This window comes from Mobula birostris, chromosome 12, assembly GCF_030028105.1.
Source record: "Mobula birostris isolate sMobBir1 chromosome 12, sMobBir1.hap1, whole genome shotgun sequence".
NCBI classification, from domain to species: domain Eukaryota; kingdom Metazoa; phylum Chordata; class Chondrichthyes; order Myliobatiformes; family Myliobatidae; genus Mobula; species Mobula birostris.
Genome location: NC_092381.1, coordinates 102,004,426 through 102,032,026, shown reverse-complemented (window position 1 = coordinate 102,032,026; position 27,601 = coordinate 102,004,426). Strand labels below are relative to the sequence as shown.

The window sequence follows — 27,601 nt, the reverse complement described above, 5'->3', positions numbered from 1 at the left end:
GCTGCGTTCACCAGCAACTTTGATGTGTGTTACTTGAATTAAATGTTTGTTTTGAAACAAATGCCTTCATTTAATGTGATCATCAAACTGTTGGGATTTAAAAAATTCAAAGCACATGGTCCATTCATGTCCTTTAAGGAGGGAAATCCCTATCCTTCCTCAGTCTTCAATACTACTACAGAAAGGTCTTTAAAATTACAGCCAAATCCAGTACAATTGGGTGCTTTATGAAGGGCTCACTGTTTCAATTAAAGGCCTGAGGTTGTGTAAGGACACAGAGGCAAAGAGATGGAATCTGAATAACCAATCAGACTGACCAAGACCTGTGGCTGAGGTCATTGTTACAGATACACAGTAACTTGGAGATTACTCTTTGACTAACTTTTTGAAGGAGCCACCCAACACATCAGGATGAGGAGGAGCTTAGGAGACAATGGTGACTGCTTTGTTTGCAACTTCAGAAACAGCTCTATTTCCATCTTTAATATCTCTGTTTTCCCCTTTCAGAGTTCTTCTGAAGACCCTGACCTGGAGTTACACACTGACTTCAGTTCTTTGCGGGAATGGGACCTGCCCTTGGGGTTTCACGACTGGCCATTATTCGATATGCCTAGGATGCGGCCTAACAGCTTAGCTTGCCTTTGGAGATCCGGGATCGCGTGGCCCTGGAGATGGGCAGACCAAAGGGTCGGTGTCTCTGCAGGAATCCGGGGAGTCATGGGAGATGGAAGATCGAAAGCAGCAAGCTGGCTGCGTGCCCAGAGACCAGAGTTCTTTGGGCACAGAGCTCAGAAAAAGCGATGCAACAGACTTTTAACATCATAAATCAGCGAGTTGTTTGTCATGTATCCCCTCTTGCCATGAAACAGGATAAGGTTATAAGGGAGAAAGCAAGCCTGTGGTGTGTTGAATTACCTGGTGAACAAGTAGTCTTTGGGGTACTGTAAGTCTGTGTCTTTGCTGATGCTTTGCTGCACGCTTGAGTGCTCGATGGGTGGGGGGGAGGTGCTGATGCTTTTTTTTTTGCTGGTGGGGGAGGGGGGATTGTTGCTTTGCTGCTGCTTACATGTGGGAGGGGGGAGATGGGGGTTTTGGGGTTCTAACATTTAATTGTTATTCATTCTTTGGGGGCACACCTCTGTTTTCCTGGATGGTTGCAAAGAAAAAGTATTTCAGGATGTATATTGTATACATGTCTCTGACATTAAATGTACCTTTGAAACACATCCTAAGTTGCTGTTGCTCAGACACAGAAACTTTACCTGAGAGTGCTTCTCCTCGCTGCAATACTTCTTCAATATTGGCCACCATTATTCTCTGCACATCTTGTAGCTCTGTATTTATGGAGCCAAGGTTTCTCCGTGCTCTGCTATCAATATAGGATTTCTTTGTTTTCTGAATGTATGTGTCTGAAAGAAAACATGAAAAGCAAAACTTAAGTTACATTTGACAATCACCATCCATATAATCTGGCTCCTTACCACCCAGTCACCTCCCAGCTATCAGTTCAGGAGCAGAGATGTTCAGTGGTACCTGTAGAACATTCAATTTCAATCACAACCCCTCAGCAAATGAACCAATCCACACCCGCACACAGCAAGTCAACTTGCAGGTATGGTCAATAATTCCCAGGTAGTGACCAAATGCAATAATGCAAATCAAACCGCCAAACCTTGATATTCAAAGGTATTAACATTGCTGAGACCCCACCGACAACATTCTGGGATTGAGTTCAAAAGTCAAGAGGTTATGTCGCAACCTTATAAAATTCTGGTTAGGCCACACCTGGAGTATTGGAATCAGCTCTAGTCACCCCATTATAGGAAGGATGTTGAAGCTTTGGAGAGGGTGCAGAAGTGATTTACCAGGATGCTGCCTGGGTTAGAGAGCATGTGCTATCATGAGAGGCTGAACAAACTTGGGTCGTTTCCTTTCGAGTGGCAGAGGCTGAGGGGAGATCAGATAGAGGTTAATAAGGTCGATAGGTTCCCCTTATTCTTCTGAAGTCCAGGATGTCCCCAAAATCATTCTTTTGAATCTCGACTCTCTCCAACGCCAGCACATCTTTTCTTAGATAAGGGGCCAAACTTATTCAAAATACCTCAAGTACAGTCTGACCAATGCCTTGTCTCTCTCTCTATTCTTCTGTACTCCCATTACTCTCCATGACGTTTACATATCAGGAATAAATCATTTTCATTCCTGGACAGAGTATTATTCTCTAGGGACATGCTGAAGGACTCAGTCTCAAACATCAACAGTTTATTCCCTTTCATAGATGTTGCTGAGTTCCTACAACGTTCTGCATGTGTTGCTCTAGATTTCCAGAATCTCTACTGTTACTTGGTTTGAAGAGTGTATAATTAAGGACAATTAAATAGGAAAACTAGCTTGGAGAAGACAAAGTAGAACATGGAGGGAAAGCCATTGGGATAAGTGCTGAATGCTGGGAGACCTACAAAAGGAGCTGGGTGCAATAAGTTAGCATAAGAGTAAGAGTACTGCAGCACAGAACAGGCTTTTCGGTCTATCTGGTCCATGCCAAACTGTTATTCTGTTTAATCCCATCAACCTGCACCATGACCACTGCCCTCCAAACCACTACCATCCCTGTATTTATCCCAACTTAAATGTTGCAATTACAACCCACATCCACCACTTGCACTAGCAGCTCATTCCACACTTGCACCACCCTCTGAGTGAAAAAGTTCCCCCCCAGGTGCCTCTTAAATATTTTACCCTTAACCTATGACCTCTGGTTCTAGACTCTTCCAAACCCCGCAGAAAAATAGCCTGTTGCATTTACCCTATCTATATCCCTCATAATTTGTATACTTTTGATCAAATTTCCCCTCATTCTCCTGTAATCCAGGGAATAAAGTCCTAACCTATACAACCTCAGGTCCTCAAGTCCCAGCAATAACCTTGCAAATTTCTCTATACAATTCCAATTTTATTGTTACCTTTCCTGTAGGTAGGTGACCAAAACTGCTCACAATACTCCAGATTAGGCCTCACCAACATCTTATACAACTTCATATAACATCCCAACTCCTGTACTCGATACTTTGATTTATGAAGGACAATGTGCCAAAAGCTCTCTTTATGACTCTATCAGGTTAACCATATTGTCACCTACATTAATGATCTGGAAAATAAGCAACAATAGGTCCAGCACTGATCCCTGTGGCACCCCACTAGCCATAGGCAACCATCGACTACCACTTCAAGGTTTCTCCCACAAAGCCAATGTCCCATTCAATTTCCTGAATGCCGAGCAATTGTACCTTTCAACCAGACACTCATGGCCTTGCTAATGTTCATGTGGACAACATCAACTGTCTTGTAGACCCCAAGATGGTGCTATGCTTTGTGGGCAGCTTACAAAACTTCTAAATTTACTTCCTCTGAAGTACTCTCATGCAATCTGCAGCTTGCAATTTACCTTTAAATTATGTACTTCTGAACCATCTTAACGAACAAGCGATTTCATGATCTTCTGAAGGACTTTGTGACTTACAGTACCTACAAAGAGTATTCACCCCCCTTGGAAGCTTTCATGTTTTATCGTTTCACAACATTGAATCACAGTGGATTTAACACGCTTTTTTTTTGACACTGGTCAACAGAAAAACTCTTTCGTGCTAAAATGAAACCAGATCTCCACAAAGTGATCTAAATTAATTACAAATATAAAACATACCCTCTTCAAGTCAGTATTTAGTAGATGCACCTTTGGCAGCAATTACAACCTTGAGTGTGTGTGGATAGGTCTCTATCAGCTTTGCACATCTGGTCACTGCAATTTTCCCCCCATTCTTCTTTATAAAACTGTTCAAGCTCTGTCAGATTGCATGGGGATTGTGAGTGAACAGCCCTTTCAAATGCAGCCACAAATCCTCAATTGGATTGAGGTCTGGAATCTGACTAGTGTACTCCAGAACATTAACTTCGTTGTTTTTAAGCCATTCCTGGGTAGCTTTGGCTTTATGCTTGGGGTCGGTGCCTTGCTAGAAAACAAATCTTCTCCCAAGTCATAGTTCTCTTGCAGACTGCATCAGGTTTTGCTCCAGGATTTCCTGTATTTTGCTGCATTCATTTTACCCTTCTAGGGCATGCTACAGTGAAGCACCCCACACCACCATGCTACACAGTAGGGAATAGTGTGCTTACGCCAAACATATCATTTAGTCTGGTGGCCAAAAAGCTCAAGTTTGGTTTCATCAGACCATAGAACTTACTTCCAGCAGACTTCAGACTCTCCCACATGCCTTCTGGCAAACTCCAGCCAAGATTTCATTTGAGTTTTTTTTTCAACAGTGGCTTTCTCTTTGCTATTCTCCCATAAAGCTGTGACTGGTGAAGCACCGAGAACAGTTGTTGTATGTGCAGTGTCTCCCATCTCAACCACTGAAGGTTGTACCTCCTCCAGAGTTGTTACAGGTCTCTTGGTGGCCTCCCTCACTAGTCCCCTTCTTGCACTGTCACTCAGTTTTTGAGGACGACCTGCTCTAAGCAGATTTGTATTTCTTGATGATCTACTTAAATCTCAGGGATATTCAGTGACTTGGAAATTTTCTTGTACCCATCTCCAGACTTGTCCTTTCCAATAACCTTTCCACAGAGTTGCTTAGTGTTCTTTTGCCTTCATGGTGTAGTTTTTGCCAGGATACCGACCCATCAGCAGTTGGACCTTCCAGATAATGGTGAATTTTTACTACTATCAATTGAAACACCATGATTGCACACAGGTGATCTCCATTTAACTAATTATGTGAATTCTAAAACCAACTGGTTGCTCCAGTGATGATTTGGTGTGTCATATTAAAGGGGATAAATACCTATGCAATCATTTTGTGTTTTATGTTTGTAATTAATTTAGATCACTTTGTAGAGATCTGTTTTCACTTTTACACAAGTCTTTTTCTGTTGATCAGTGTCAAAAAAGCCAAATTAAACCCACTGTGATTCAATGTTGTAAAACAATAAAACATGGAAACTTCCAAGAGGAGTGAATATTTTTTATAGGCACTGTAACTCTCAAGCATGCAAGTACAATACCTTCAAGAGGACAAAGTGGCATTGGTATGGCCAGAAGAGAGGAGGAGGGGAATACTCCAAGTCAGGGGTATGAGACTTCCTCTATCCAGTATCTTGTTAGCAAATGTAGTAACTAGAGAAAAATATTCTAAGATTCACAGAAATATGGCTAACTCTGACACACCAGATTCAGTGATCAGACATGAGGGCTTCTTGATATACTGGATGGATAGGACTGCTGATTTGGCAAAGCCAAAAGGTGCCGGGGGGGGGGGGGGGGCACTCTGTGATTTATGATAAACTATTTGACGTGCTCGGACACAGTGTTCTTGTTGCCCTCGTTTCCCTGACCTGGAACTTCTAATGATTAAGTGCCGACTGTTCTACTTACCAGAAGAGTTCTCCTCCATGATCCTGACCAAAGACTGATGTTAGGCAGGCACTCGAAATGTTGAGTGCCACCATCAGCAAACAAGGAAAAGCCCAACCAACACTGTTCAAATTATTGTCGGGGGCTTCAGTCTGGCTTCTTTGAAGAAATCTTTGCCCAGTTATGATCAATGTATCACCTACAGCACGGCTTAAAGTCAGCATGGTTTCCTTAAGGCAGTGGTCCCCAACCACCGGGCCGCAGAGCATGCGCTACCGGGCAGCGAGAAAACGATATGATTTGGCGATAGGAGTCAGCTGCACCTTTCTTCATTCCCTGTCACGGCCACTGTTGAGCTATTACGCATGCGAGGTCATTACCCACGCGTCATCCATGTCAGCACGGGAAGAGGATCAACTCCTCGAGCTTGCCAATGACGGCGGGCTGAAAAGTATGTTTGACATAACATCTCTGCCGGCATTATGGATCAAAGTCAAGGCTAAATATCCTGAGATAACCACGAAAGCACTGAAAACGTTGCTTCCATTTCCAACGTATCTCTGCAATGAATGCAACGAAAACTAAATTGCGGAATAGACTGGACATTAGGAACCCCCTTTGAGTATCGCTGTCTCCCATCACCCCTCGATGGGACCGTCTTGTTGCAGGAAAACAAGCCCAGGGCTCCCACTGACTTAGCGATATTGGTGTGTTGCAATGATTTTATATGTTCATACAGGGAAAATATGTGCTGCGTGTTTAATATCCAAACGATACTTAAAATGTTATGATGCTATTGACTTATATAACTACATAACAATTACAGCACGGAAACAGGCCATCTCTGCCCTTCTAGTCCGTGCTGAACGCTACTCTCACCTAGTCCCACTGACCTGCACTCAGCCCATAACGCTCCATTCCTTTCCTGTCCATATACTTATCCAATTTTTCTTTAAATGATAATATCGAACCTGCCTCTACCACTTCTGCTGGAAGTTCATTCAACATTTACTTCAAGCTCCCCTGATAATTGACTTATCACTATATTCATGCGAGGAAAATATGCGCCGTGTGTTTAATATTAAATTCGTTACATAAACCCTTTTAGAAACGAAATTGAGTGTATTAGCTAATTATCATCTATATTACGGTCGTGATTAACACCACCCCCCGAACAGAATCGCCAAAGACGATTTGCTGAAAAAAAAATCGTACACACATGCACACTGGTGCCCGTGTAAGGCTTCACAGTCATTGTAGTCTCTCTCGGGGTAAACCCAGCATATTTGACTGCTACTCTTGTCCATTGACAACCCTACTCCCCCTCCCCGGTCAGCCGGTCCGCAAGAATATTGTCAATGTGAAACCAGTCCGCAGTGCGAAAAAGGTTGGGGACCCCTGCCTTAAGGGAAAACCTTGCCTGACGAACAAGTTGGAATTCTTTGAGGAGATCATATATAGCTTAAAGGGGTTGCAGTGGATGGTGTATATTTGGACTTTCAGAAGGCCTTTGACAAGGGCCACACATGAGGCTGCTTACCAAGTTAAGAGCCCATGGCATTACAGGAAAGTTACTAACATGATTAGAGCACTGGCTGATTGGTAGGAGGCAATGAGTGGGAATAAAAGGTTGGTTGCCAGTGACTGGTGGTGTTCCGCAGGGTTCAGTGTTGGAACCGCTTCTTTTTATGCTGTATATAAATGATTTAGATGATGGAATAGATGGCTTTGCAGGTGATACGAAGACTGTTGGAGGGCCAGGTAGTGTTGAGGAAACAGGTAGGCTGCAGAGGACAGATCAGGAGAACAAGCAAGAGAGTGGCAAATGAAATACAATGTTGGAAAATGCATGGCAGACACTTTGGTGGTAGAAATAAATGAACAGACTATTTTCTAAATGGGGAGAAAATCCAAAAATCCGAGATGAAAGGAACTTGGGAGAACAACCTAAAGGTTAACTTGCAGGTAGAGTCAGTGGTGAGGAAGGCAAATGCAATGTTAGCATTCATTTCAAGAGGTCTAGCATACAAGAACAGGAATGCGATGGTGAGGCTTTATAAGGCATTGCTGAGGCCTCACCATCAGTATTGCGAACAGCTTTGGTCTCCGCATCCAAGAACCAATGTGCTGGAGTTGGAGAGGGTTCAGAGGAGATTCACAAGGATAATTTTGGGAATGAAAGAGTTGTCATACTAGGAATGTTTGATGGCTCTGGGTCTGTAAAGGATGGGTGGGAGGATCTCATTGAAACCTTTCGAAAATTGAAAGGCCTATATAGAGGATGTTTCCCATGGTGGGAAAGTCTAGCACAAGAGGGCACAGCCTCAGGATAGAGGGGCATCCATTTAAAACAAAGATACAGAGAAATTTCTTTAGCCAGAGGATGGTGAATTTGTGGAATTTATTACCACAGGCAGCTGTGGTGGCTAGGTCCTTGGGTCTAATTAAGGAAGAATTTGATAGGTTCTTGATTGGTCATAGCATCAAAGGTTACGGGGAGAAAGCTAGGGAGGGCTGAGGAGGGAATTAAAGGATTAGCCATGATTGAATGGGCCAAAAAGCCTAATTCTGCTCCTGTGTTATGGTCTTGCGGTCTTACACCACCAGGAGATCTAATACACTAAACTACTGCTATATGACCATAAGGAATGTCTACCATTCAATCCCTAGATCGCATTTTGGGAAATCTGACCATTTGGAGGATTATCTGATCCTCCTGCCTCCACAAAGGCAGAGGCTAAAGGGCATGGCTCCAGTAGTAAGGACAACAAAGAGGTGGTTGCAGGAGGCAGAGAAGCAGCTGTGGGATTGCTTCTACTCAGCAGATTGGACTGTGTTCTAGGACTTATCAGAGGATCTGAATAACAGTTGTCACAGACTTTTTAAAAACAGTTGTAGATGAGTGTGCTCCCATAAAATCTTCCCCAACCAGAAGCACTGGATGAGCCATGAGATCCACAATCTGTTTATGGCCAGATTAATAGCATCCATGTCTGGAAACCAAGTAAAATACAAGAGGTCCAGGAACAGTCTCCAGAAAGCCCTCTCACATGCAAGGTGGCAATTCCATACCAAATCTGAATCATTGAAGGATGCTCAACAGTTGTGGCAAGGCTTGAATGCTAACAGCTCCTATAAAGTGAAACCGAGTGAAAAAGGTGACAAGAAGGTTTTGCTCCCAGGTGAGATCAATGCCTTTTATGCTTGCTGTGACCTTCAGAACATGGAGGCACAACTTGCATGCCATATCCCTTGCAATGAAGCCATCTGAAAGCAAATTAAGAAAGATACTAGATGATGACACAACAGTCTCGATTCAGAACACCATGAACCATTGCTCAACAGAGAACAAGCATTGGTGCCAACATCTGTGCCTCTGGTTGGGCAGCATATTGGAACAAGGAAGGACCGGGCTGCTCAGAGGAAGTGTGGAAATGATGAAAGCAGTGGTCTGACTACAACAGTTTTTGTAGGGAACATTATCTGAGAAAGCCTCTGATATGTTAATCAGGCAGTGACTTGCAAAATCTGGCTTAGTTTTAAGCTCGAAGGAAGGTCAAGGAGCTTCAGGAAAGTTATAAGCATTCAGCTTTTGTGAGTATAAAGAACCAGAATCTACTCTGTGTGCATTAACGTTATTGGATGAACTTTAAGTGAGAAACAAAAAACTGCTTGTAAAGGTAGATGCAAAGACCAAAGGCCAGCTGGATGAATGGAAGGCCAAAAAGAAAGCAGTCAATAAAGATACAAAAACAGAGGATTCATCATCAGCTGATATTGTGGATGAGGAAACCAAAAGGAGAGAACAGATCGTAGGGGGAGCAATGAAAGGATCAGTAAGAGAATACTCCAGTGAACTAAATGAACCTTCCCAAGATCAAGATGCACAAACTAGAAGAAAAAGGAAGAAGAAACTACTCTCAGAGCTACTTCCTGCTGTCTCAGAGTCAACTCCCACAACCACCACAGAGGCCTTAGAACCAGAAATTGTTTCACAGCCACAAGTCTCAACCGCCATGCAGAGCGAACCCCTTTATCAGTAGAGACATTATTCCACAACAGTAAGAATCGTCCACAACAATTAAATCTTTAGGTCTGAATGGGACAATTTAAAATTTACTATGGTGTGGATATCTGTATATAGTAGTCGTATTATATAATATACTTTGTATAGAGTTGAGATGTGTTCTCTGTTGAGTTGGATTTTATAGTTAAGCAGGGAGGAATGTATTTAATATTTCAGTAATATTTGGGTAATCTTGTATATATATTGTTTGATTAAGCATTCTTGTTTGTTTAAATAATTCATTAATGGTTATATGTATACGAACATGAGTTGCATATACTGTATGTCCTCACACTACCACGTGATACATATGCACCTTGCTTAAAGTAAACATGACATTAGGCACTCATTTTGGACTCTGTCTTCCCTTGAATTAGTTTAATGTTTCGAAGATACAAAACATAACACCCTCCAGTTCAGGTGGAAACTGTGTACAGATCCTACCTGCCATGGAAGACTGCCCAATGACTCAAAACTGTGAAGCTCTCCCTTCTGCACCATCTCCTAAGCCATGTGTTAAACAGTATTATCTTCCTATTTCTAGCCTCACTAGCACATGGCATAGGTGCAATCTGGAGATCATCATCCCGTCCTTTAGCTTTGCTCCTAACTCCCGAACTCACTTTCCAAGGCCCCATCAACCTTCCTGCCTTTGCCATTGGTACCAACGTGTGCACAATCTTTGGCTGCTCACCTTCTCCATTAAGAACGCTATGGACTGAATCCAGGATGTTTCTGACCCTAACACCTGGGAGTCAACATACTATCTGGAGATCTCATTCTCATACAAAAAAAAATCACCTATCTGTCCCTAGTGCTCGCCTCTTCTCCTCCCTTCCCTTGAGTCACAGGGCCAGACTCAGTGCCAGAAACCTGAATGCTTGGCTTTGCTGCTATCCAAAACAATATACTCATTATTGAGGCAAACGTCACAGGCATATCCTGTACTGGCTGCCTACTCTCTTTCTCTCTTCTGATGGTCGCTCAGTTACATGTCACCTTAGGTGTAATAACTTCCCTGTAAATCCTATCAATCACCTCTCCATTTCCCGTATGACCCAAAGGCCATTCAGCTCCAGTTGCAGTTCCCTAAAGTGGTCTGTAAGAAGCTGCAGTTGTATGACCTTGTAGGTGTGGCAGCCAGCGATACTGAAGGTCTCTCTGCCTTCCCACATTCCGCAAGAGGAGCCCTCCAATGTCCCGACTGTCATTCCCGCTGCTTTAACTGGGCAGTAAGCAAGAAAGAAAGAAACTTAACAGAAGCTTACCTAAACTTTCACCTCTTCTTGCCAAAGCATCCTGATCCAAATCCTCAGCTCCCCATTCTAACCCTGGCACATTCTAACAATGGCTGCTCCTACAATGGTCGCTTTGTTTAAAACTAACTTCTTTTTATTAGTCCTTGCCAAATTCCTAATTATCCATACAATCTCAAGCTCTGCAGAAAGTCCCAACAGGTCCCGTTCACCTTCTTAACCTAGCATGTTACTCTCTGCAAGTAACTGTCCCGCAATCGCAAACTCCACAGAAAACCCCAACTTGAATTTTAAATCTGGTCCACTAACTCTCCAAAATAAATTGTCTCATGATCTCAAATTCCTGAGAAAATCAAAAGAATGTGGAATGCTTAGACTAATTTTCTTTTTAAATAAAATTAAAGCTTCCCTTTTAAAAGTCTCACCCTCACTGAACACCTATAAACCGAACAAGGAGGCAGCTAGGTGTGAGTGACAAGAGAGGCGATTGCAAATAAAAGAGCAAGACCAGGGAATGGTACACTCACCAAATTCAATGAACGAGTAAGGGCGGGAGACTGTTGGGACTTTCTTTCCATGCTGCTCGTCAAATTCTGCCTGCAGGTCCTCAAGATACGCAAAAGCCAGTTTTTTTGAATATGATGCATCACATAAGACCAAATAGCAGACACCTTTCTCTATCACATAGCTGTAGAAGAAAAAAATCATGTTAGAGAAATAACTTCTGTTAAGGCAATAGTTCAATGATCATTTAGGATAACACATCTAACACTTCTGTTCCAAATGGAAAATTCCAATCACTAACTGCAGCAGAAGTAGGAGATAAAGTTTTCAGATTTGCTCATCCACAAAAGTGTAATTCTTTCACTGCCATCTCATTTCACAATGGATAGTTTATCCAATTTAAACTGACTAAATTGTTAAACCACTGCTTATATTTTGTTGATTGCTTACAAATAGATGCTGTCCATGCATTACTGATTATTTATTCAGGTTTACCGGCATCATCTTACTATTTAGTGATATCAGAATCAGATTTACTATCACTGGCATGTGACATGAAACTTGTTAACCCAGCAGCAGCAGTTCAATACAATATATAATCCAGCAGAGAGAAAAAAAATAAAATAAAACTTAATAATAAATAAACAAATCAATTATGTATATCGAATCGATTTTTAAAATGTGCAAAAACAGAAATAACGTATATTAAAAAAAGTGAGGTAGTGTACATTATTGGTCATTTTAGTGCAATGCAACTCAATGTACACAATGTAGTGAGTATTTTATGCAAATTCCATGTTCACATGATGACACTGATAAGTTAATTCTGTATATTTCCACAGATGCCGTTTGACCTCCTGGGTGTTGATTTCTTAAAAGTCATCAAGAAGCTTTTGGAAAATAATGACTACTCTGTGTGTGCATGCATAAACCAATGAATGCTGCGAGTACTCAAGAAATCAGGCTGCATCTGTGGACAGAGAAGCAGAGTTAAGACTTTAACTATAAGATTTCTGACCTGAATTGTTAAAATTTCTCTTTGCATAGATGATGTCCGAGTTTCAGCAGCATGATCTGTTTTTATTTCTGATTTCCAGCATACACGGTCTAATTTTCGGACTGAAAACAACATTCCCTACTGTCAGAATTTTACAACAGATTCAAGTTAATTGGGTCATTGGTTAATCAGGATAGCCACTTAGTTAAGACAACTCTTAAAGAACAAAAACTAATGAAGAAAATAACCAGGTTTCCCTTCATTTAGTTGGAACACAATGCCGCTTAATTGGGACAGGACACTGTTTCTAACAAGCGCCGGTCACGTGCACTTGTGTGGCTGTTGTGTGGCAGACACTATGCCTTGCTTAGAGCAAACAGTTTTTAAACAGTGTCAGTAGCGTGTGCTTGTGTTACGTTGTCCATTGGGTCGATGGATGAAGATTCAAAAATCAGTGATTTTTGATCATTTTGTTTTGCTTTAATTTTTGACTTAAAAAAAATTTGAGACCCTTGCCAAGGTGACATGAAAGGATTTGACAATTGCCAAAAAAATTACCCTTCTGGATCAAATTAAAAGTCATCCGCCTACCACTACTCATCGTCAGCTGGCAGAGACATCTAGAGTGCCGAAATCTGAAATTGCACGCTTGATAGAGGCAATGGGCATTAAACAAGTGACAACAGGGAACATCCCAAAAATGAAGGTGTGAAGGCAAGGATCAAGATGTTTAAGAGGCCCTCAATGAATGATTTTCCATTGTAACTGGACAAGCTGCGTGTGTCAGTGGACCAATGTTAAAAACAAGTCAGAGGAGTTATCTAAGAAGGTTGTCACAGGATTTTAAAGCAGCAGATGGTTGGTTGTCTCACTGGAAATGTCGGCACATTAAATTCAAGAAAACGCATGCCGAGAAAGATACTGCTAATGCTCTACGTGCAGAAACATGGAAATCGACAAAACTCGCTGATTTGCTTCAAAAATTTTGATCAGGTGATATTCACAATGCCAATGAAACAGGCCTTTTTGGAAAAAAATCACACCCCACCTGATAGTTCCCTCTACTATAAAGACACAACAATATCAGGTTCAAAGAAACAATGGATTGCAAACTGTGTAGCGTTGTTCAAATATGTCAAGAACTGATAAAAAGAAATTGTTAGCTATTGGGAAGAGCGTTAAGCCTCGATACTTTCAGGGGCTAAGAGTGGATAGTTTACCATTCGAGTACTATGCTAAAAAGAATGCATGGATGACTTCTGAAATTTTAAGTAATGTTTGATGAGTTGGGATATGAAGCTACAACGGAAATCAAGTAAAGTTCTTAGGCTTATTGACAATTGTACAGTACACCCTGATTCAGAATGTTTGAGAAACATCCGGCTAGAATTTCTGCCTGCCAATCCAACATCCTTAATGCAGCCAATTTATATACGAATCATAAAAAATTTAAAGACATATCGCAGAAAACTGGTGAACAACCAAGGGAGAAAGTGCAAAGGTTAACCTTTTACAGGCAGTAAAGTTTGTCAGTGATAATTGGTGAAAAGTGAGCAGTAAACAATTCAGAACTGTTTTGTATCAGTCTTCACTGGCAACATGCCAGAAATTCAACAGATGGGGACAGAAGTGAGTGAACTCTCTTCCACAGTATCCAAAATATCTTCAAGGAGCAGTGCCTCAGAGAGGTGGTGTCCATCATTAAGGACTCCCTTCGCCGACGACATGCCCTCTTCTCATTGCTACAATCAGGCTGGAGGTACAGAAACCTGAAGGCACACACTCAGTGATTCAGAAACAGCTTCTTCCCCATCGCCATCAAATTTCTAAATGGACATTGAACCCATGAACAGTGCCTCGCTTTTTTATTATTTCTGTTTTTGCACCATTTTAAATTTAACTATTTAACAAAAATCCATATATTTTTTTTCTACATTTATAATGTCTTGCATTGTACTGCTGCTGGTAAGTTAACAAATTTTATGAGATATGCTGGTGATTCATTACTAAGGAGGTGGTGCCTGCAAAGCAAAAAGGTCTAAAGGTGGACAAGTCACCTGGACTGGATGAACTACACCCCAGCCTTCTGAAAGAGGCAGCCAAAGAGATTGTGGAAGCACTCGCAGTGATTCTTGAAGAAGCACCACAGTCAGGAATGGTTCCAGAGCACACAACAAGTCTGCAAATGTCGCTCCAATCTTAAGAAAGGAGGGAAGCAAAGGATGGGAAATTACTGGTTTATTAGCATGACCTCATTATTTGAGGACGAGTCCATTACTTACGGAGGTGGTTTCAGGGAACTTGGAAGCACGTGAAAAAACAACCCAAAATCAGCATGGTTTCCTTAAAGCGAGATGTTGCCTGACAAACCTGTTCTAATTCTTTGAGGAAGTAAAAAGCAGAATAAACAAAGAAGCATCAGTGGATGCTGCTTACATTGATTTTCTGAATGCCTTTGACAAGGTGTTGCACGTGAGGCTGCTAAACAAGGTAAGAGCCCATGGTTTTACAGAATAGAAACTAGCATGGATAGAAGACCGGCTGACCAGCAGAAGTCAAAGAGTGGGAATGAAGGAGGCCTTCTCAAGTTGGCTGCTGCTGATTAGTGATGTTCCATAGGGAGTCTGAGTTGGATCCACTACTTTTTACGTTACATGTTAATAAGCTGAATGATGGGATTGATGGCTTTGTGGCCAAATTTGCGGATGACACAAAGATAAGTTGAAGGGTAGTGCTTCAGCTAAACTGGAGAGGAACTAACTTCCTAGCCAGAAGATTCACTAGTGCCACTTGGGAGAGTTTAAACTAGTTTTTGCAGGGGGATGGGCAGCGGGCTACAAGGTCAGAAAGTGGAGGGATGCAGAGGAAGGTAGATGTCAGGACCAGTAAAAATAGGCAGGAGAAAAGTAATACATACAATGGGGTGGAAAGGATAAAGTTTGTGCATTTTAATGCTAGGAGTATTATGGGTAAAAATGATGAACTTTGAGTATGGATCTTGCTTGAGACAGGGCCAGGAATGGGTTCTAAATGTCCCAGGGTTTCAATGAAAAGATAGAGAGGGAGGTAACAGAAGGGTGGGGAGGGGGTAGTTGCACCACTAATCAGGGACAATATCACATCTGCACTCAGAAAAGACATATGGGTAGAACTCAAAAATAGAAAGGGTGCAATCATTCTGATGGAATTGTATGATAGATCCCCAATAGCCACCTGGACTGTGAGGAACAGATGTGCAGGCAGATTAAAGAAATGTATAAAAACAATAGGGCTGTTGTTCCTTATATAACTGGGACCTTCTTAGTACAAATGGCTTAGATGGGGAACAACTTGTTCGGTGCATCCAAGAGGGTTGCTTAAATAAATATGTAGATAGTTCAACAAGAGGGGAGGCTGTAATGGACCCGGTGTTGGGTAATGAGCCTTGGCTAGGTGACTGACCTTTCAGTGGATGAGCGGTTAGGGAATAGTGACAACTCCTCAAGTTTTAAGAAAGCTATAGATAAGGATCTTGCAGGACGCATCAGGGATGCGAAAAAAGAGCTACCTTTTAATCAGGATGTCGATAGAGATTTTAAAGACAGAGTTTCGTAGCAGTTTCTCTAAGTTGAGGAGTGACCAATCAGCAAGAGGGCGTGCATAAAAAGAGCTACCTTTCAGTTAGGTCTGCATTCAAGATTTAAGATGCATGCTTCGCACCCGTTTTCTCTGAGTTAGACAATCCACGTCGGGGTGAGGGAAAAGAGTTACCTTTTAATCAGGACGGTGATCAAGATTTTAAAGACAGAGTATTGCAGTAGTTTCCCTGAGTTGAGGAGCGACCAATCAGCAAGAGGGGTTCATTAGAAGGGGCAGATAAAAATACCTCAAGTGCAAGTGGAACAGCCATTGGTTTGGAGAGTGCCAGTGTTAAGAGTGGCTTTGGCTCATCAGGCATGGGTTTGGACGTGGCATTTTATTTTATAAGTTATCCTCTCTCTCTCTGTTCTTATTTATTCATTTCTCGTCTGTTAGGGTATTGCAGTTTAGTGAGAATGGCTCCGGGGCAGTGTTTTGTATTCTGTGTAGAATGAGGGAAGTCTGGGAGATCTCCAGACTCCCGAATAAACACATCTGCTCCAGGTGCACCAAGCTGCAACTCCTGAAAGAACATATCAAGGAACTGGAACTGCAGCTCGATGACCTTTGATTCATACGGGAGAATGAGGAACAAAGTTGATGAACTGAGAGCTTGGATACATACATGGAATTATGATGTAGTGGCCATTACAGAGACTTGGCCGGCACCAGGGCAGGAATGGATTTTCAATATTCCTGGATTTCAGTGCTTTAAGAGAGACAGAGAGAGTGGAAAAAGGGGAGGAGGGGTGGCATTACTGCTCAGGGATAATATTACAGCTACAGAAAGGGTGGATAATGTAGCAGGATCCTCTTTTGAGTCAGTATGGGTGGAAGTCAGGAACAGGAAGGGAGCAGTTACTCTACTGGGGGTATTCTATAGGCCCCCTGGTAGCAGCAGAGATACAGAGGAGCAGATTGGGAGGCAGATTTTGGAAAGGTGCAAAAATAACAGGATTGTTATCATGGGTGACTTTAACTTCCCCAATATTGATTGGCACCTGTTTAGTTCCAAGGGTTTAGATGGGGCAGAGATTATTAAGTGTGTCCAGGACAGATTCCTGTCACAGTATGTGGACAGGCCGACTAGGGGAATGCCAAATTAGATCTAGTACTAGGTAATGAACCGGGTCAGGTCACAGATCTCTCAGTGGGTGAACATCTGAGGGACAGTGACCACCGCTCCCTGACCTTTAGCATTATCATGGAAAAGGATAGAATCAGAGAGGACAGGAAAATTTTTAATTGGGGAAAGGCATATTATGAAGCTATAAGGCTAGAACTTGCGGGTGTGAATTGGGATGATGTTTTTGCAGGAAAATGTACTATGGACATGTGGTCGATGTTTAGAGATCTCTTGCAGGATATTAGGGATAAATTTGTCCCAGTGAGGAAGATAAAGAATGGTAGGGTTTAGGAACCATGGGTGACAAGTGAGGTGGAAAATCTAGTCAGGTGGAAGAAGGCAGCATACATGAGGTTTAGGAAGCAAGGATCAGATGGGTCTATTGAGGAATACAGGGAAGCAAGAAAGGAGCTTAAGAAGGGGCTGAGAAGAGCAAGAAGGGGGCATGAGAAGGCCTTGGCGAGTAGGGTAAAGGAAAATCCCAAGGTATTCTTCAATTATGTGAAGAAAAAAAGGATGACAGGAGTGAAGGTAGGACCGATTAGAGATAAAGGTGGGAAGATGTGCCTGGACGCTGTGGAAGTGAGCGAGGTCCTCAATGAATACTTCTCTTCAGTATTCACCAATGAGAAGGAACTTGATGATGGTAAGGACAATATGAGCGAGGTTGATGTTCTGGAGCGTGTTCATATTAAGGGAGAGGAGGTGTTGGGAGTTGTTAAAATACATTAGGATGGATAAGTCCCTGGGGCCTGACGGAATATTCCCCAGGCTGCTCCACGAGGCGAGGGAAGAGATTGCGGAGCCTCTGGCTAGGATCTTTATGTCCTCGTTGTCCACGGGAATGGTACTGGAGGATTGGAGGGAGGCGAATGTTGTCCCCTTGTTCAAAAAAGGTAGTAGGGATAGTCCGGGTAATTATAGACCAGTGAGCCTTACGTCTGTGGTGGGAAAGCTGTTGGAAAAGATTCTTAGAGATGGGATCTATAGGCATTTAGAGAATCATGGTCTGATCAGGGACAGTCAGCATGGCTTTGTGAAGGGTAAATCGTGTCTAACAAGCCTGATAGAGTTCTTTGAGGAGGTGACCAGGCATATAGATGAGGGTAGTGCAGTGGATGTGATCTATATGGATTTTAGTAAGGCATTTGACAAGGATCCACACAGCACGCTTATTCAGAAAGTCAGAAGACATGGGATCCAGGGAAGTTTGGCCAGGTGGATTCAGAATTGGCTTGCCTGCAGAAGGCAGAGGGTGGTGGTGGAGGTAGTACATTCAGATTGGAGGATTGTGACTAGTGGTGTCCCACAAGGATCTGTTCTGGGACCTCTACTTTTTGTGACTTTTATTACTGACCTGGATGTGGGGGTAGAAGGGTGAGTTGGCAAGTTTTCAGACGACACAAAGGTTGGTGGTGTTGTAGAGAGTGTAGAGGATTGTCAGAGATTGCAGAGAGACATTGACAGAATGCAGAAGTGGGCTGAGAAATGGCAGATGGAGTTCAACCCGGAGAAGTGTGAGGTGGTACACTTTGGAAGGACAAACTCCAAGGCGGAGTACAAAGTAAATGGCAGGATACTTGGTAGTGTGGAGGAGCAGAGGGATCTCGCGGTACATGTCCACAGATCCCTGAAAGTTGCCTCACAGGTGGATAGGGTAGTTAAGAAAGCTTATGGGGTGTTAGCCTTCATAAGTCGAGGGATAGAGTTTAAGAGTCGCGATGTAATGATGCAGCTCTATAAAACTCTGGTTAGGCCACACTTGGAGTACCGTGTCCAGTTCTGGTCGCCTCACTATAGGAAGGATGTGGAAGCATTGGAAAGGGTACAGAGGAGATTTACCAGGATGCTGCCTGGTTTAGAAAGTATGCATTATGATCAGAGATTAAGGGAGCGAGGGCTTTACCCATTGGAGAGAAGGAGGATGAGAGGAGACAAGATAGAGGTGTACAAGATAATAAGAAGAATAGATAGAGTGGATAGCCAGCGCCTCTTCCCCAGGGCACCACTGCTCAATACAAGAGGACATGGCTTTAAAGTAAGGGGTGGGAAGTTGAAGGGGGATATTAGAGGAAGGTTTTTTCCACTCAGAGAGTGGTTGGTGCATGGAATGCAGTGCCTGAGTCAGTGGTGGAGGCAGATACACTAGTGAAGTTTGAGAGACTACTAGACAGGTATATGGAGGAATTTAAGGTGGGGGCTTATATGGGAGGCAGGGTTTGAGGGTCAGCACAACATTGGGGGCCGAAGGGCCTGTACTGTGCTGTACTATTCTATGTTTTATAATGAGGAGATGATAGACAGGAGCTGCAGGGAAGTAGTCACCCCTGGGTTGCGGGAGACAGGTAACTAGGTGACTGTCAGGAAGAGGGGAAATGCACAGAGAGTGCAGAGTACAACTGTGGCTGTTCCCTCAATAACAAGTATACAACTTTAGATACCATTGAGGGGAACGACCTATCGGGAGGAACCAGAGTGACCAGGTCTCTGGCACGGAGTCCGGTGCTGTGGCTCAAAAGAACAGAAAGACGAAGAGGACTGCAGAGTTCATAGGAGATTGCTTAGTCAGAAGAACAGAGATTAGGTTCTGTGGGTGTGACAGAGACACCTAGACGGTACGTTGCCACCCTGGTGCCAGGATCAGGGATGTCTCAGATCAGGTCCATGGCACTTTCAAGGGCGAAGGTGAGCAGCCAGAAGTCTTGGTACATATTGGCACCAATGACATTAGGTGGACACGGTGAAGAGGTCCTGAAGAGAGATTTTAGGGAGCTTGGTAGTACCTCCAGGGTAGTAATCTCTGAATTGCTGCCTGTGCCATGTACCGGTGAAGGTAAGAATAGTATGATTTGGCAGGTGAATATGTGGGCTGAGGAACTGGTGCAGGGTGCAGGGGTTCAGAAGATGAGATTGTTGGTTTACAAAGACAAAGTGTAGTGAGACTCTTAGCAAGGAGAGGTTGGTGCTGGGCAAAATTACAATCAACAAGATGAGTTGCAACATATAAGGTGGACAAGATTGAAAAGGGTGAATACAGGACTAAAGGTGTTATACTTCAATGTGCACAATATACGGAATAAGGTAGATAAACCTGTAGCACAGTTACAGATTGGCGAGAATGATGTTGGCATTACTGAATTATAAATCAGAATATAGCTGGAAGCTTAATGTCCAAGGATAAACATCGTATCAAAAGGACAGGCAGGAAGGCAGAGGTGGTGACATTGCTCTGTTGATAAAATATGAACTCAAATGATTAGGAATAAGTGACATAAGGTCGGAAAGTGTTGAATCGTTGTGAATTGAGCTAAGAAATTGCAAGGATAAAAAGACCCTGATGAAAGATGTATTCAGACCCCCTTACAGTAGTGAGGATGTGGTCTACAAATTACAATGGGAGATAGAAAATGCATGCCAAAAGGGCAGTGTTACAATAGTCATGGAGGATTTTGATATGCAAGTAGATTGGGAAAATCAGGTAGGTGCTGGATTCCGGGGGTGGCAGGGGAGGGTAGTTTCTTGAGTGCCTATGAGATGGCTCATTATGGGATCAGCTATTCTGGGTTGGGTGTTGTGCAGTGAACCAGAATTGATCAGAGAGCTTAGGGTAAAAGAACCCTTAAGGGCGAGTGATAATAACATGATCGGATTCACTCTGAAATTTGAGAAGGAGAAGTTAAAGTCAGATATATCAGTATTACAGTAGAGGAAAAGGCAATACAGAGACATGAGAGAGGAGCTGGCCAAAATTAATTTAAAACGTTCACTGGCAGGGATGACGCCAAAGCAGCAATGGCTGGAATTTCTGGAAGCGATTTGAAAGGCACAGGATATATACATTCCAAAAAGGAAGAAATATTTTAAAGGCAAGATGACACAACCATGAATAAGAGAAATCAAAGCTAACATAAAAGCCAAACAGAGGGCATATAGTAGAGCAAAAATTAGTTGCAAGTTAGAGGATTGGGAAGCATTTGAATACCAACAGAAGGCAACCAAAAAAAGATAAAGATGGAATACAAAAGTAAGCAAGCCAATAATATTAAAGAGGATACAAAAAGGTGAGATTTTTTTCTAGTCTTGATGAAGGGTCTTGTTCCAAAACGTCAACTGTATTTTTCATAGATGTTGCCTAGCCTGCTGAGTTCCGCCAGCATTTTGTGTGCGTTGTTTGGATTTCCAGCATCTGCAGATTTTCCCTTGTTTGTAGATGATATTGTGCAGTGTGTTAGATTTAATCAATGACCTCATTGTGAAGATGCCTCAAGGTAACAATGATCTGAATTTTACGGTTGAAGGAGACGGATACCAGACTTGAATTTTAACTTATGTCAGGGCATGAAAGCAGAGCCAGATAATCAGGTTACAGGATTAGACAATCAAACTGCAGAGGTAGACATCTGAGGGAATCTTTTCCAAATAGAAGCATTCCACAAGAAAGAAAATTCCAAGGGGGAAAAACCAGCATCTGTAGTTAACTAACAAGTTAAAAAAAAGTATCAACATTATAGAAACAGGTGACATGTCAAAAGATCATATATAAAACAGCAAAGACTAACAGAGTAAGAAGTAATAAAAAAAACAGAATGAGACAAATCTGAGCAACACACACAAAATGCTGGATGAACTGAACAGGCCAGGCAGCACCTACAAAAAAAGCACAGTCGACATTTCGGGCTGAAACCCTTTGGCAGGAGTGGAGAAAAAACTGAGGAGTAGATTTAAAGAGTGGAGGAAGGAGAGAGAGAAACAAGATGCTAGGTGAAACCTGGAGAAGGAGGGATGAAATAAAGAGCTGGGAAGTTGATTGGTGAAAGAGACAGAAAGCCATGGAAAAAAGAAAAAGCGAGGGGTGGGGGAGTACCAGATGGTGGCGATGGGCAGGCAAGGATATAAGGTGAAAGAGGGAAAAGAGATTTGAAAATGGTGGAAGAGGGGGTGTGGGTGGCATCACTGGATGTTTGAGAACTCTCTCCCCTACCTTCTGCTTTCCGCAGGGATCGCTCCCTACGCGACGTGTGGTGGAGAGTATATTGACTGGCTACATCACAGCCTGGTATGGAAACACCAAAACCCTTGAACAGAAAATCCTACATAAAGTAGTGGACATAGCCCAGTCCGTCACAGGTAAAGCCCTCCCCACAAAGCAGTATCTATCATCTAGGACCCCCACCATCTAGTCCATGCTCTCTTTCTCACTGCAGCCATCAGGTAGGAGGTATAGGAGCCTCAGGACTCACAACACCAGGTTCAGGAATAGTTATCACCAACCACCAGGCTCTTGAACCAGAGAGGATAACTTCACTCACACCATCAGTGAACTGTTCCCACAACCTATGGACTCTTCATCTCAAGTTCTCCATATTTATAGCTTATTTATTTATTATTATTATGTATTTGCACAGTTTGTTGTCTTTTGCACATTGATTGTTTGTCTGTCCTTTTGGGTTCAGCCTTTCATTGATTCTATTGTGTTTCTTGGATTTACTGTGTATGCCTGCAAGAAAATGAATCTCAGGATTGTAAATCGTGGAATACATGTACTTCGATAATACAGTTAATTTGAACCATATTTCACGTGCAAGAAGTATTGGTGTGGACAAAAGATGGGCTGCTAACAAGGAACACAGAAGAGGAATGAATAGGTCATTGCTAAGTAAAATTAGAACAAAAGGTGCGCCAGAGTGAATGGTGTTGGAGCCTCAGTTTTTATAATTTATATAGTGACTTAGACACACACTGAAGATAGCATTGCTAAATTTGCTGATGACACAATTAAAGTAGGAAATTAGCAGAAGACAACACAAGGAATTTGCAGAGGAATACAGGTTGGTTAAGTGAGTGGGCAAAGATCTGGCAAACATGAACAGAGAACAGTACAGTATAGAACAGACCCTTCCACCCACCATGTTGCATGGAAATAAGGGCTGAAACCCTTCATCAGGACTGGAAAGAAAGGGGCAGAACATTGACTTTTAATAAATGCTGCCTGGCCTGCTGAATTCCTCCAGCATTGTATGTGTGTTCCCCAAGATTTCCAGCATCTGCAGAATCTCTTGCTTAAGTATGCCATTCACCTTCTTTGTCACCCTATCAACCTGTGGAGCCACTTTCAGGGATCCGTAACTTGAACCCCAAGATCCTTCAGTACATTTACACTGTTATGGTCTTGCCATTAACGATGTACTGCCCTATAAAGTGCAAGAGACTCCAGTATGGATCACTGTGGAACATTACAAGTCACAGATCTCCAGCCCAATAAGTCTCGTCAACCACTACCCTATGTCTTCTATGGACAAGCAATTCAGAGTACAAATGGCAAAGTTACTGTGGAACCCATGCAGCTTAATCATCTGCATTAGCCTCCCATGAGGGACCTTGACAAATACCTTACTAAAATCCACGTGAACAACACTGACAGCTCTACCTTTATCATTTACCTTCGTCAGGTCCTCAAAAACCTCAATCAGACATGATTTGCCACTAATGTTTCGCTCATAGTTTTCAAAATGCTCATAAATCCTCTCCAATAGCTTTCCTACCACTATATCAGACTCACTGATCGATAATTCCCAGCACTATTCCTATTTCTCCAAATGAAAATGGAACTTTAGCAAATTGGTAGTCTTCCAAAACCCTGTCTAGAGAGGCCACAAAGATCTAGATCAAAGCCATGGCAATCTCATCTCTTGCCTCTCTCAAATAACCATCAAGCCTTGCAGATCTATTTGTCTTAATATTCTTTAAGTAACCCAACACTACCTCTGTCTTTAGCTCAAATGCCCTGCACAGACCTCACTACCCTCCACGTTCTTCTAAATAAATTCTGATGCAAAGTACTCATTTAGGACCTCACCCACATGCTCTGTCTCCAAGCACGTTCCCCTATCCTTGAGTGGTCCTATCCATTTCCTTGTTATCATCTTGCTCTTGACTGATGTATTGAATGCCTTGGGGTTCTCTTTAATCCTACTTGTCAAGAATTCCAAAGCTCCACCTGGCTTTCCTAATTCCCCTCTTGAGTTCTTGTCTAGCTTCTTTATAATGTCCAAGAGCTGTTTGATGTTGGTTTCCTAAACTTGAAATAAAGCATACAAGATATAAAGCACAGTACAGGCCCTTCGGCCCACAATGTTGTACTAACCTTTTAACCAAGATTAATCAAACCCTTCCCTTCCGCAATGTCCTCCATTTTAATTTTATTTTTTGTTATTAAATTCTCCTCCTCTTTCACAAAAAGTTGTCCATTTTGGCATTTCTGCTCAAGTAAAAAATAAAATAATTCCTTCATCACAAGAGATTGTAGAGCTCTGAGTTGCAGAGGGATTTGACGGTCATGGTTTACAGAAGGATGGTGTTTACAGAAGGATGTACATTGAGTAAATGAGAATGCTCAGGTTGTTGTTGTTTAAAACGAGGGGAATTGAATAACAAACTAGGGATGTTATGCTTTAATGATACAGAGCCTTGATAAAACTATGTCTAGAATACCATGTCATTATTATTCTGCTTATTTATGGATAAATGTTAACGTTGGAAGCAGACATTAACACTTAGAACTGTACTGGGAGTGGGCAAGTTGTCATCTGAGACTAAGTATTGGACAAGTTAGGCTTGTGTCCAATGGAGCTTTGATTTGACTAAGACGTGAACAGAGAGCAACAGAGCATGGATGCAGGCCCTTCAGCCCAATGAGTCCATACCAACCATGATACCCACCCAGCTACTCCCAATTTCCTGCATTTACCCATATTCCCCTAAGCCCTGGCCCTCCATGTACCTATCCAACTGCTTTTTAAATGATACTACTACGCCTGTATCAACCACTTCTTTTGGCAGCAGCTTCTTTTCTCCTGAAGATATCTTACAGTGAATGTGAAGAGAATAGTTCCTCTTGTGGGAGAATCTGGAACTTGTTACCTTTTGCATATGGAGGGGACATTTCCATTACTATGAGTGTCCAGGATTTGAGGGCATAGCCTCAAAATAAAGGCAACTGAGATGAGGAGGAATTTCTTTAGTCAGAATGCGGTCAATCTGTGGAGTTTAAGTCAATGGGTGTCTTTAAAACAGGCTCTTGAATGGTAAAAGGATTGAGAGTTAAGGGATAATGTAGGTGAATGTGATTGAGAAAGCTGAATGGCTAACTCTGCTCTTACAGTAAATTGTAACTGCCTGGATCACTTTCTCCGGCAGCTTGTTCCATTTACACATCACCCACTGTGTCAACAGAAGGATGGCCCTTTAGAACAGAGATGAAGGAATTTCTTTTACCAGAAGGTAGTGAACCTGCGGAATTCATTGCCACAGATGACTTTGGAGGACGAGTCATTGGGTATATTTAAAGAGGAGGTTGTCTTGGAAACCACTTTTTTTTAAACTAATACTTTTTATAAGATTTGTACCTTTTAAAAAAAGTTCATGTAAGTCCAGACGGATGTTTGTTTGTTTGTAACCTGATATTATGGTTACAGTGGGGATTGTGAGATTTGTGACATTCAAAAGTAGAGTCTTCTTTAATATCAAAATTAACGGCCAAAGCTTTGAAACAGACTGGCGGTTCACTTGAAAAGTTAAATGAAATCTTAACCACTTACTTAAGTGATTCCTATAAACAATACCGTTGGTAAATAAATAGAGGAAATGCGCTATCAATGCTAGCTATAGGACAATTTGACTCAGTTACTCAGGAGCCCCAGGAATAAGCAAAAATAATATTGAAGACACTATATTTGGCCCTCTTTCATGGATGGTGAAGCTAACAAGCAAATTGGAGTAAAAGTGCTGTATCCGACAGTGAACTAATATAAGCTGCCAAACAAGTAGAACAGGATATCGACGTCCAAATGAGATCAGTACAGAGTGTTCAACGGTCTCCACTTGCTGACCAATAACAAGTGGAATTGGACATGCAAATTATGTGGGAGAAGAGGGCATTGAACTAGATCTCGTTGGCATAGGAAACCAACTTCACCACAGTGAAGATAAGCCATCCAATTTTTGCCCTACCACTGCAGACAAAGACTGCAGGCCCAAGCCTAGTCATTTTTGCAACTTTGACCACATCTCCATTACATTTGCAACTGTAGCCTGAAATTATGCAATGCTTTTCTTCTCTTGTGAGGTAAGAGGTTGACTATATTCCGAGATGGGAATTGCCATGCCACATTGACTCTGACCAGGAAATGCATTTCACTGGAAATGTTTGTCAAGAATTATCGTCGACTGATGAAGTTTGAATGGTCTTTACACTGCCCACATCATCCAGAGTCATCAGGACAACTGTCACGAGGACACTGGCATCATCAAACAATGGCTGACTTGATATCACGAGGAAGGTGTACCATGGCCTACAGCTCTTCCTTTGGCTTTATGCAGCATCAGGGCAACCCCAAACAAGAAAACAAAACTGATCCATTTGAAGTGGTGACGGGGTGACCCATGTCACTACTGGGAGCGCTTGATCTTGATACACATGTTATGTCAGATACTTCAGTTGATTATTGTACAAAACTAACATAAACTGTTTAGACTGCTTCTCAACAGGATTCTGCTGTATAGAGTAGTCTATCAGAAGGACACACCTCGTTTCCTGGCGAGTGGGTCCTGGTGAAGAAACCGCATAAGGAATCCCTGGGGGCTCGGTGGGAAATACTGTTAATTACCAATTCAGAAGTCAAGGTAGAAAATAAAAGTAAGTGGATACACACCAGCCACTGCAAGCAAGCTAAAGTGACTCCAGATTAAGACAAGTACTGTGGGAAGACTTCACGCACAAATATAATTACTGGACATTTTTATTGGATATTATCATAATCTACATTTTTTGTGTTTGTTTACTCTGTAATGTAAACACTTAAGTTTTTTTGCCTCTGAATTTTCATATGTGATTCTGTCATGATCCCTTATAGAATCAAAAGGGAGGACTGCTGGAAACAACTTTTTTTAAAATAATACTTTTCTAAAATTTGTAGTTTTTAAACAAACTCATGTATTTTTCAAACTCACTGGCAGAAACGCTCAAACATAGCTAAACTACCGGTTATCACCTTTCTCATTGGCTACGTTTTAGCACATTACCCACGTGATGCAATTGTTTTAGTTAAGTAGCCTACTAACTAATTTGTCTCCATGGAAGGAATTTACGTTATCTATAAATGTGATAGATTTTTCAGAGGTTCTATCTTTTATTTATACCTTTGTCTTACACCCTTCAGCATTAATTTCCCTGTTACCATTGTTTCTCAGCTCTTTATTTAGGGTGTGTGTTTGTACTCAAAAATAAACTGCAATGTTGAAATTAAGACTGCTTGCCATTTTTGACACCCAGAAGAACCCCAAGGATCAGAAATTAAACAGAGATTTTAACAGTTGATATGTTCTTGATTAGTAAGGGTGTTAAAGATAGTGGGCAAAAGGCATGAGAATGGGGTTAAGACGAAAAATAAATCAGTAATGATCAAATGACAAAGCAGACTCGATAGGCCAAATGGCCTAATATCTTGTGGTCTATGTGAAGATTATTTATCCACTTAGTTAGCTCTCTCCTTAGCTTTGCCAAAGTCTGAAAAGATAACATCCACTGCCCTGCTCTCATTAATTCTACTGGTACCTCTTCAAAAAT

General features: G+C 42.1%; 1 protein-coding gene and 1 long non-coding RNA gene across 4 annotated transcripts in view; one reads left to right on the top strand and one right to left on the bottom strand.

The window, feature by feature from the left end:
* Positions 1-27,601, bottom strand: part of LOC140206155 (vesicle-trafficking protein SEC22b) — a 44,077-nt gene that overhangs the window by 3,999 nt on the left and 12,477 nt on the right. Inside the window, exons 3-4 of the mRNA XM_072274397.1 lie at positions 11,260-11,420; positions 1,263-1,409 (exon numbers count right to left, since the gene is read on the bottom strand). Of these exons, the coding sequence (XP_072130498.1) occupies positions 1,263-1,409; positions 11,260-11,420 (308 nt within the window). The remainder of the gene's footprint in view (positions 1-1,262; positions 1,410-11,259; positions 11,421-27,601) is intronic.
* LOC140206157 (uncharacterized) lies at positions 8,895-27,261 on the top strand. Of its 3 annotated transcripts, XR_011888077.1 has the most exons (4): positions 8,895-9,503; positions 12,079-14,723; positions 21,975-22,104; positions 25,174-27,261. It is a non-coding gene; the product is annotated as an uncharacterized lncRNA (long non-coding RNA). The 3 variants fall into 3 exon arrangements; XR_011888076.1 differs by having other exon boundaries at positions 8,895-9,471; positions 21,975-27,261; XR_011888075.1 differs by having other exon boundaries at positions 21,975-27,261.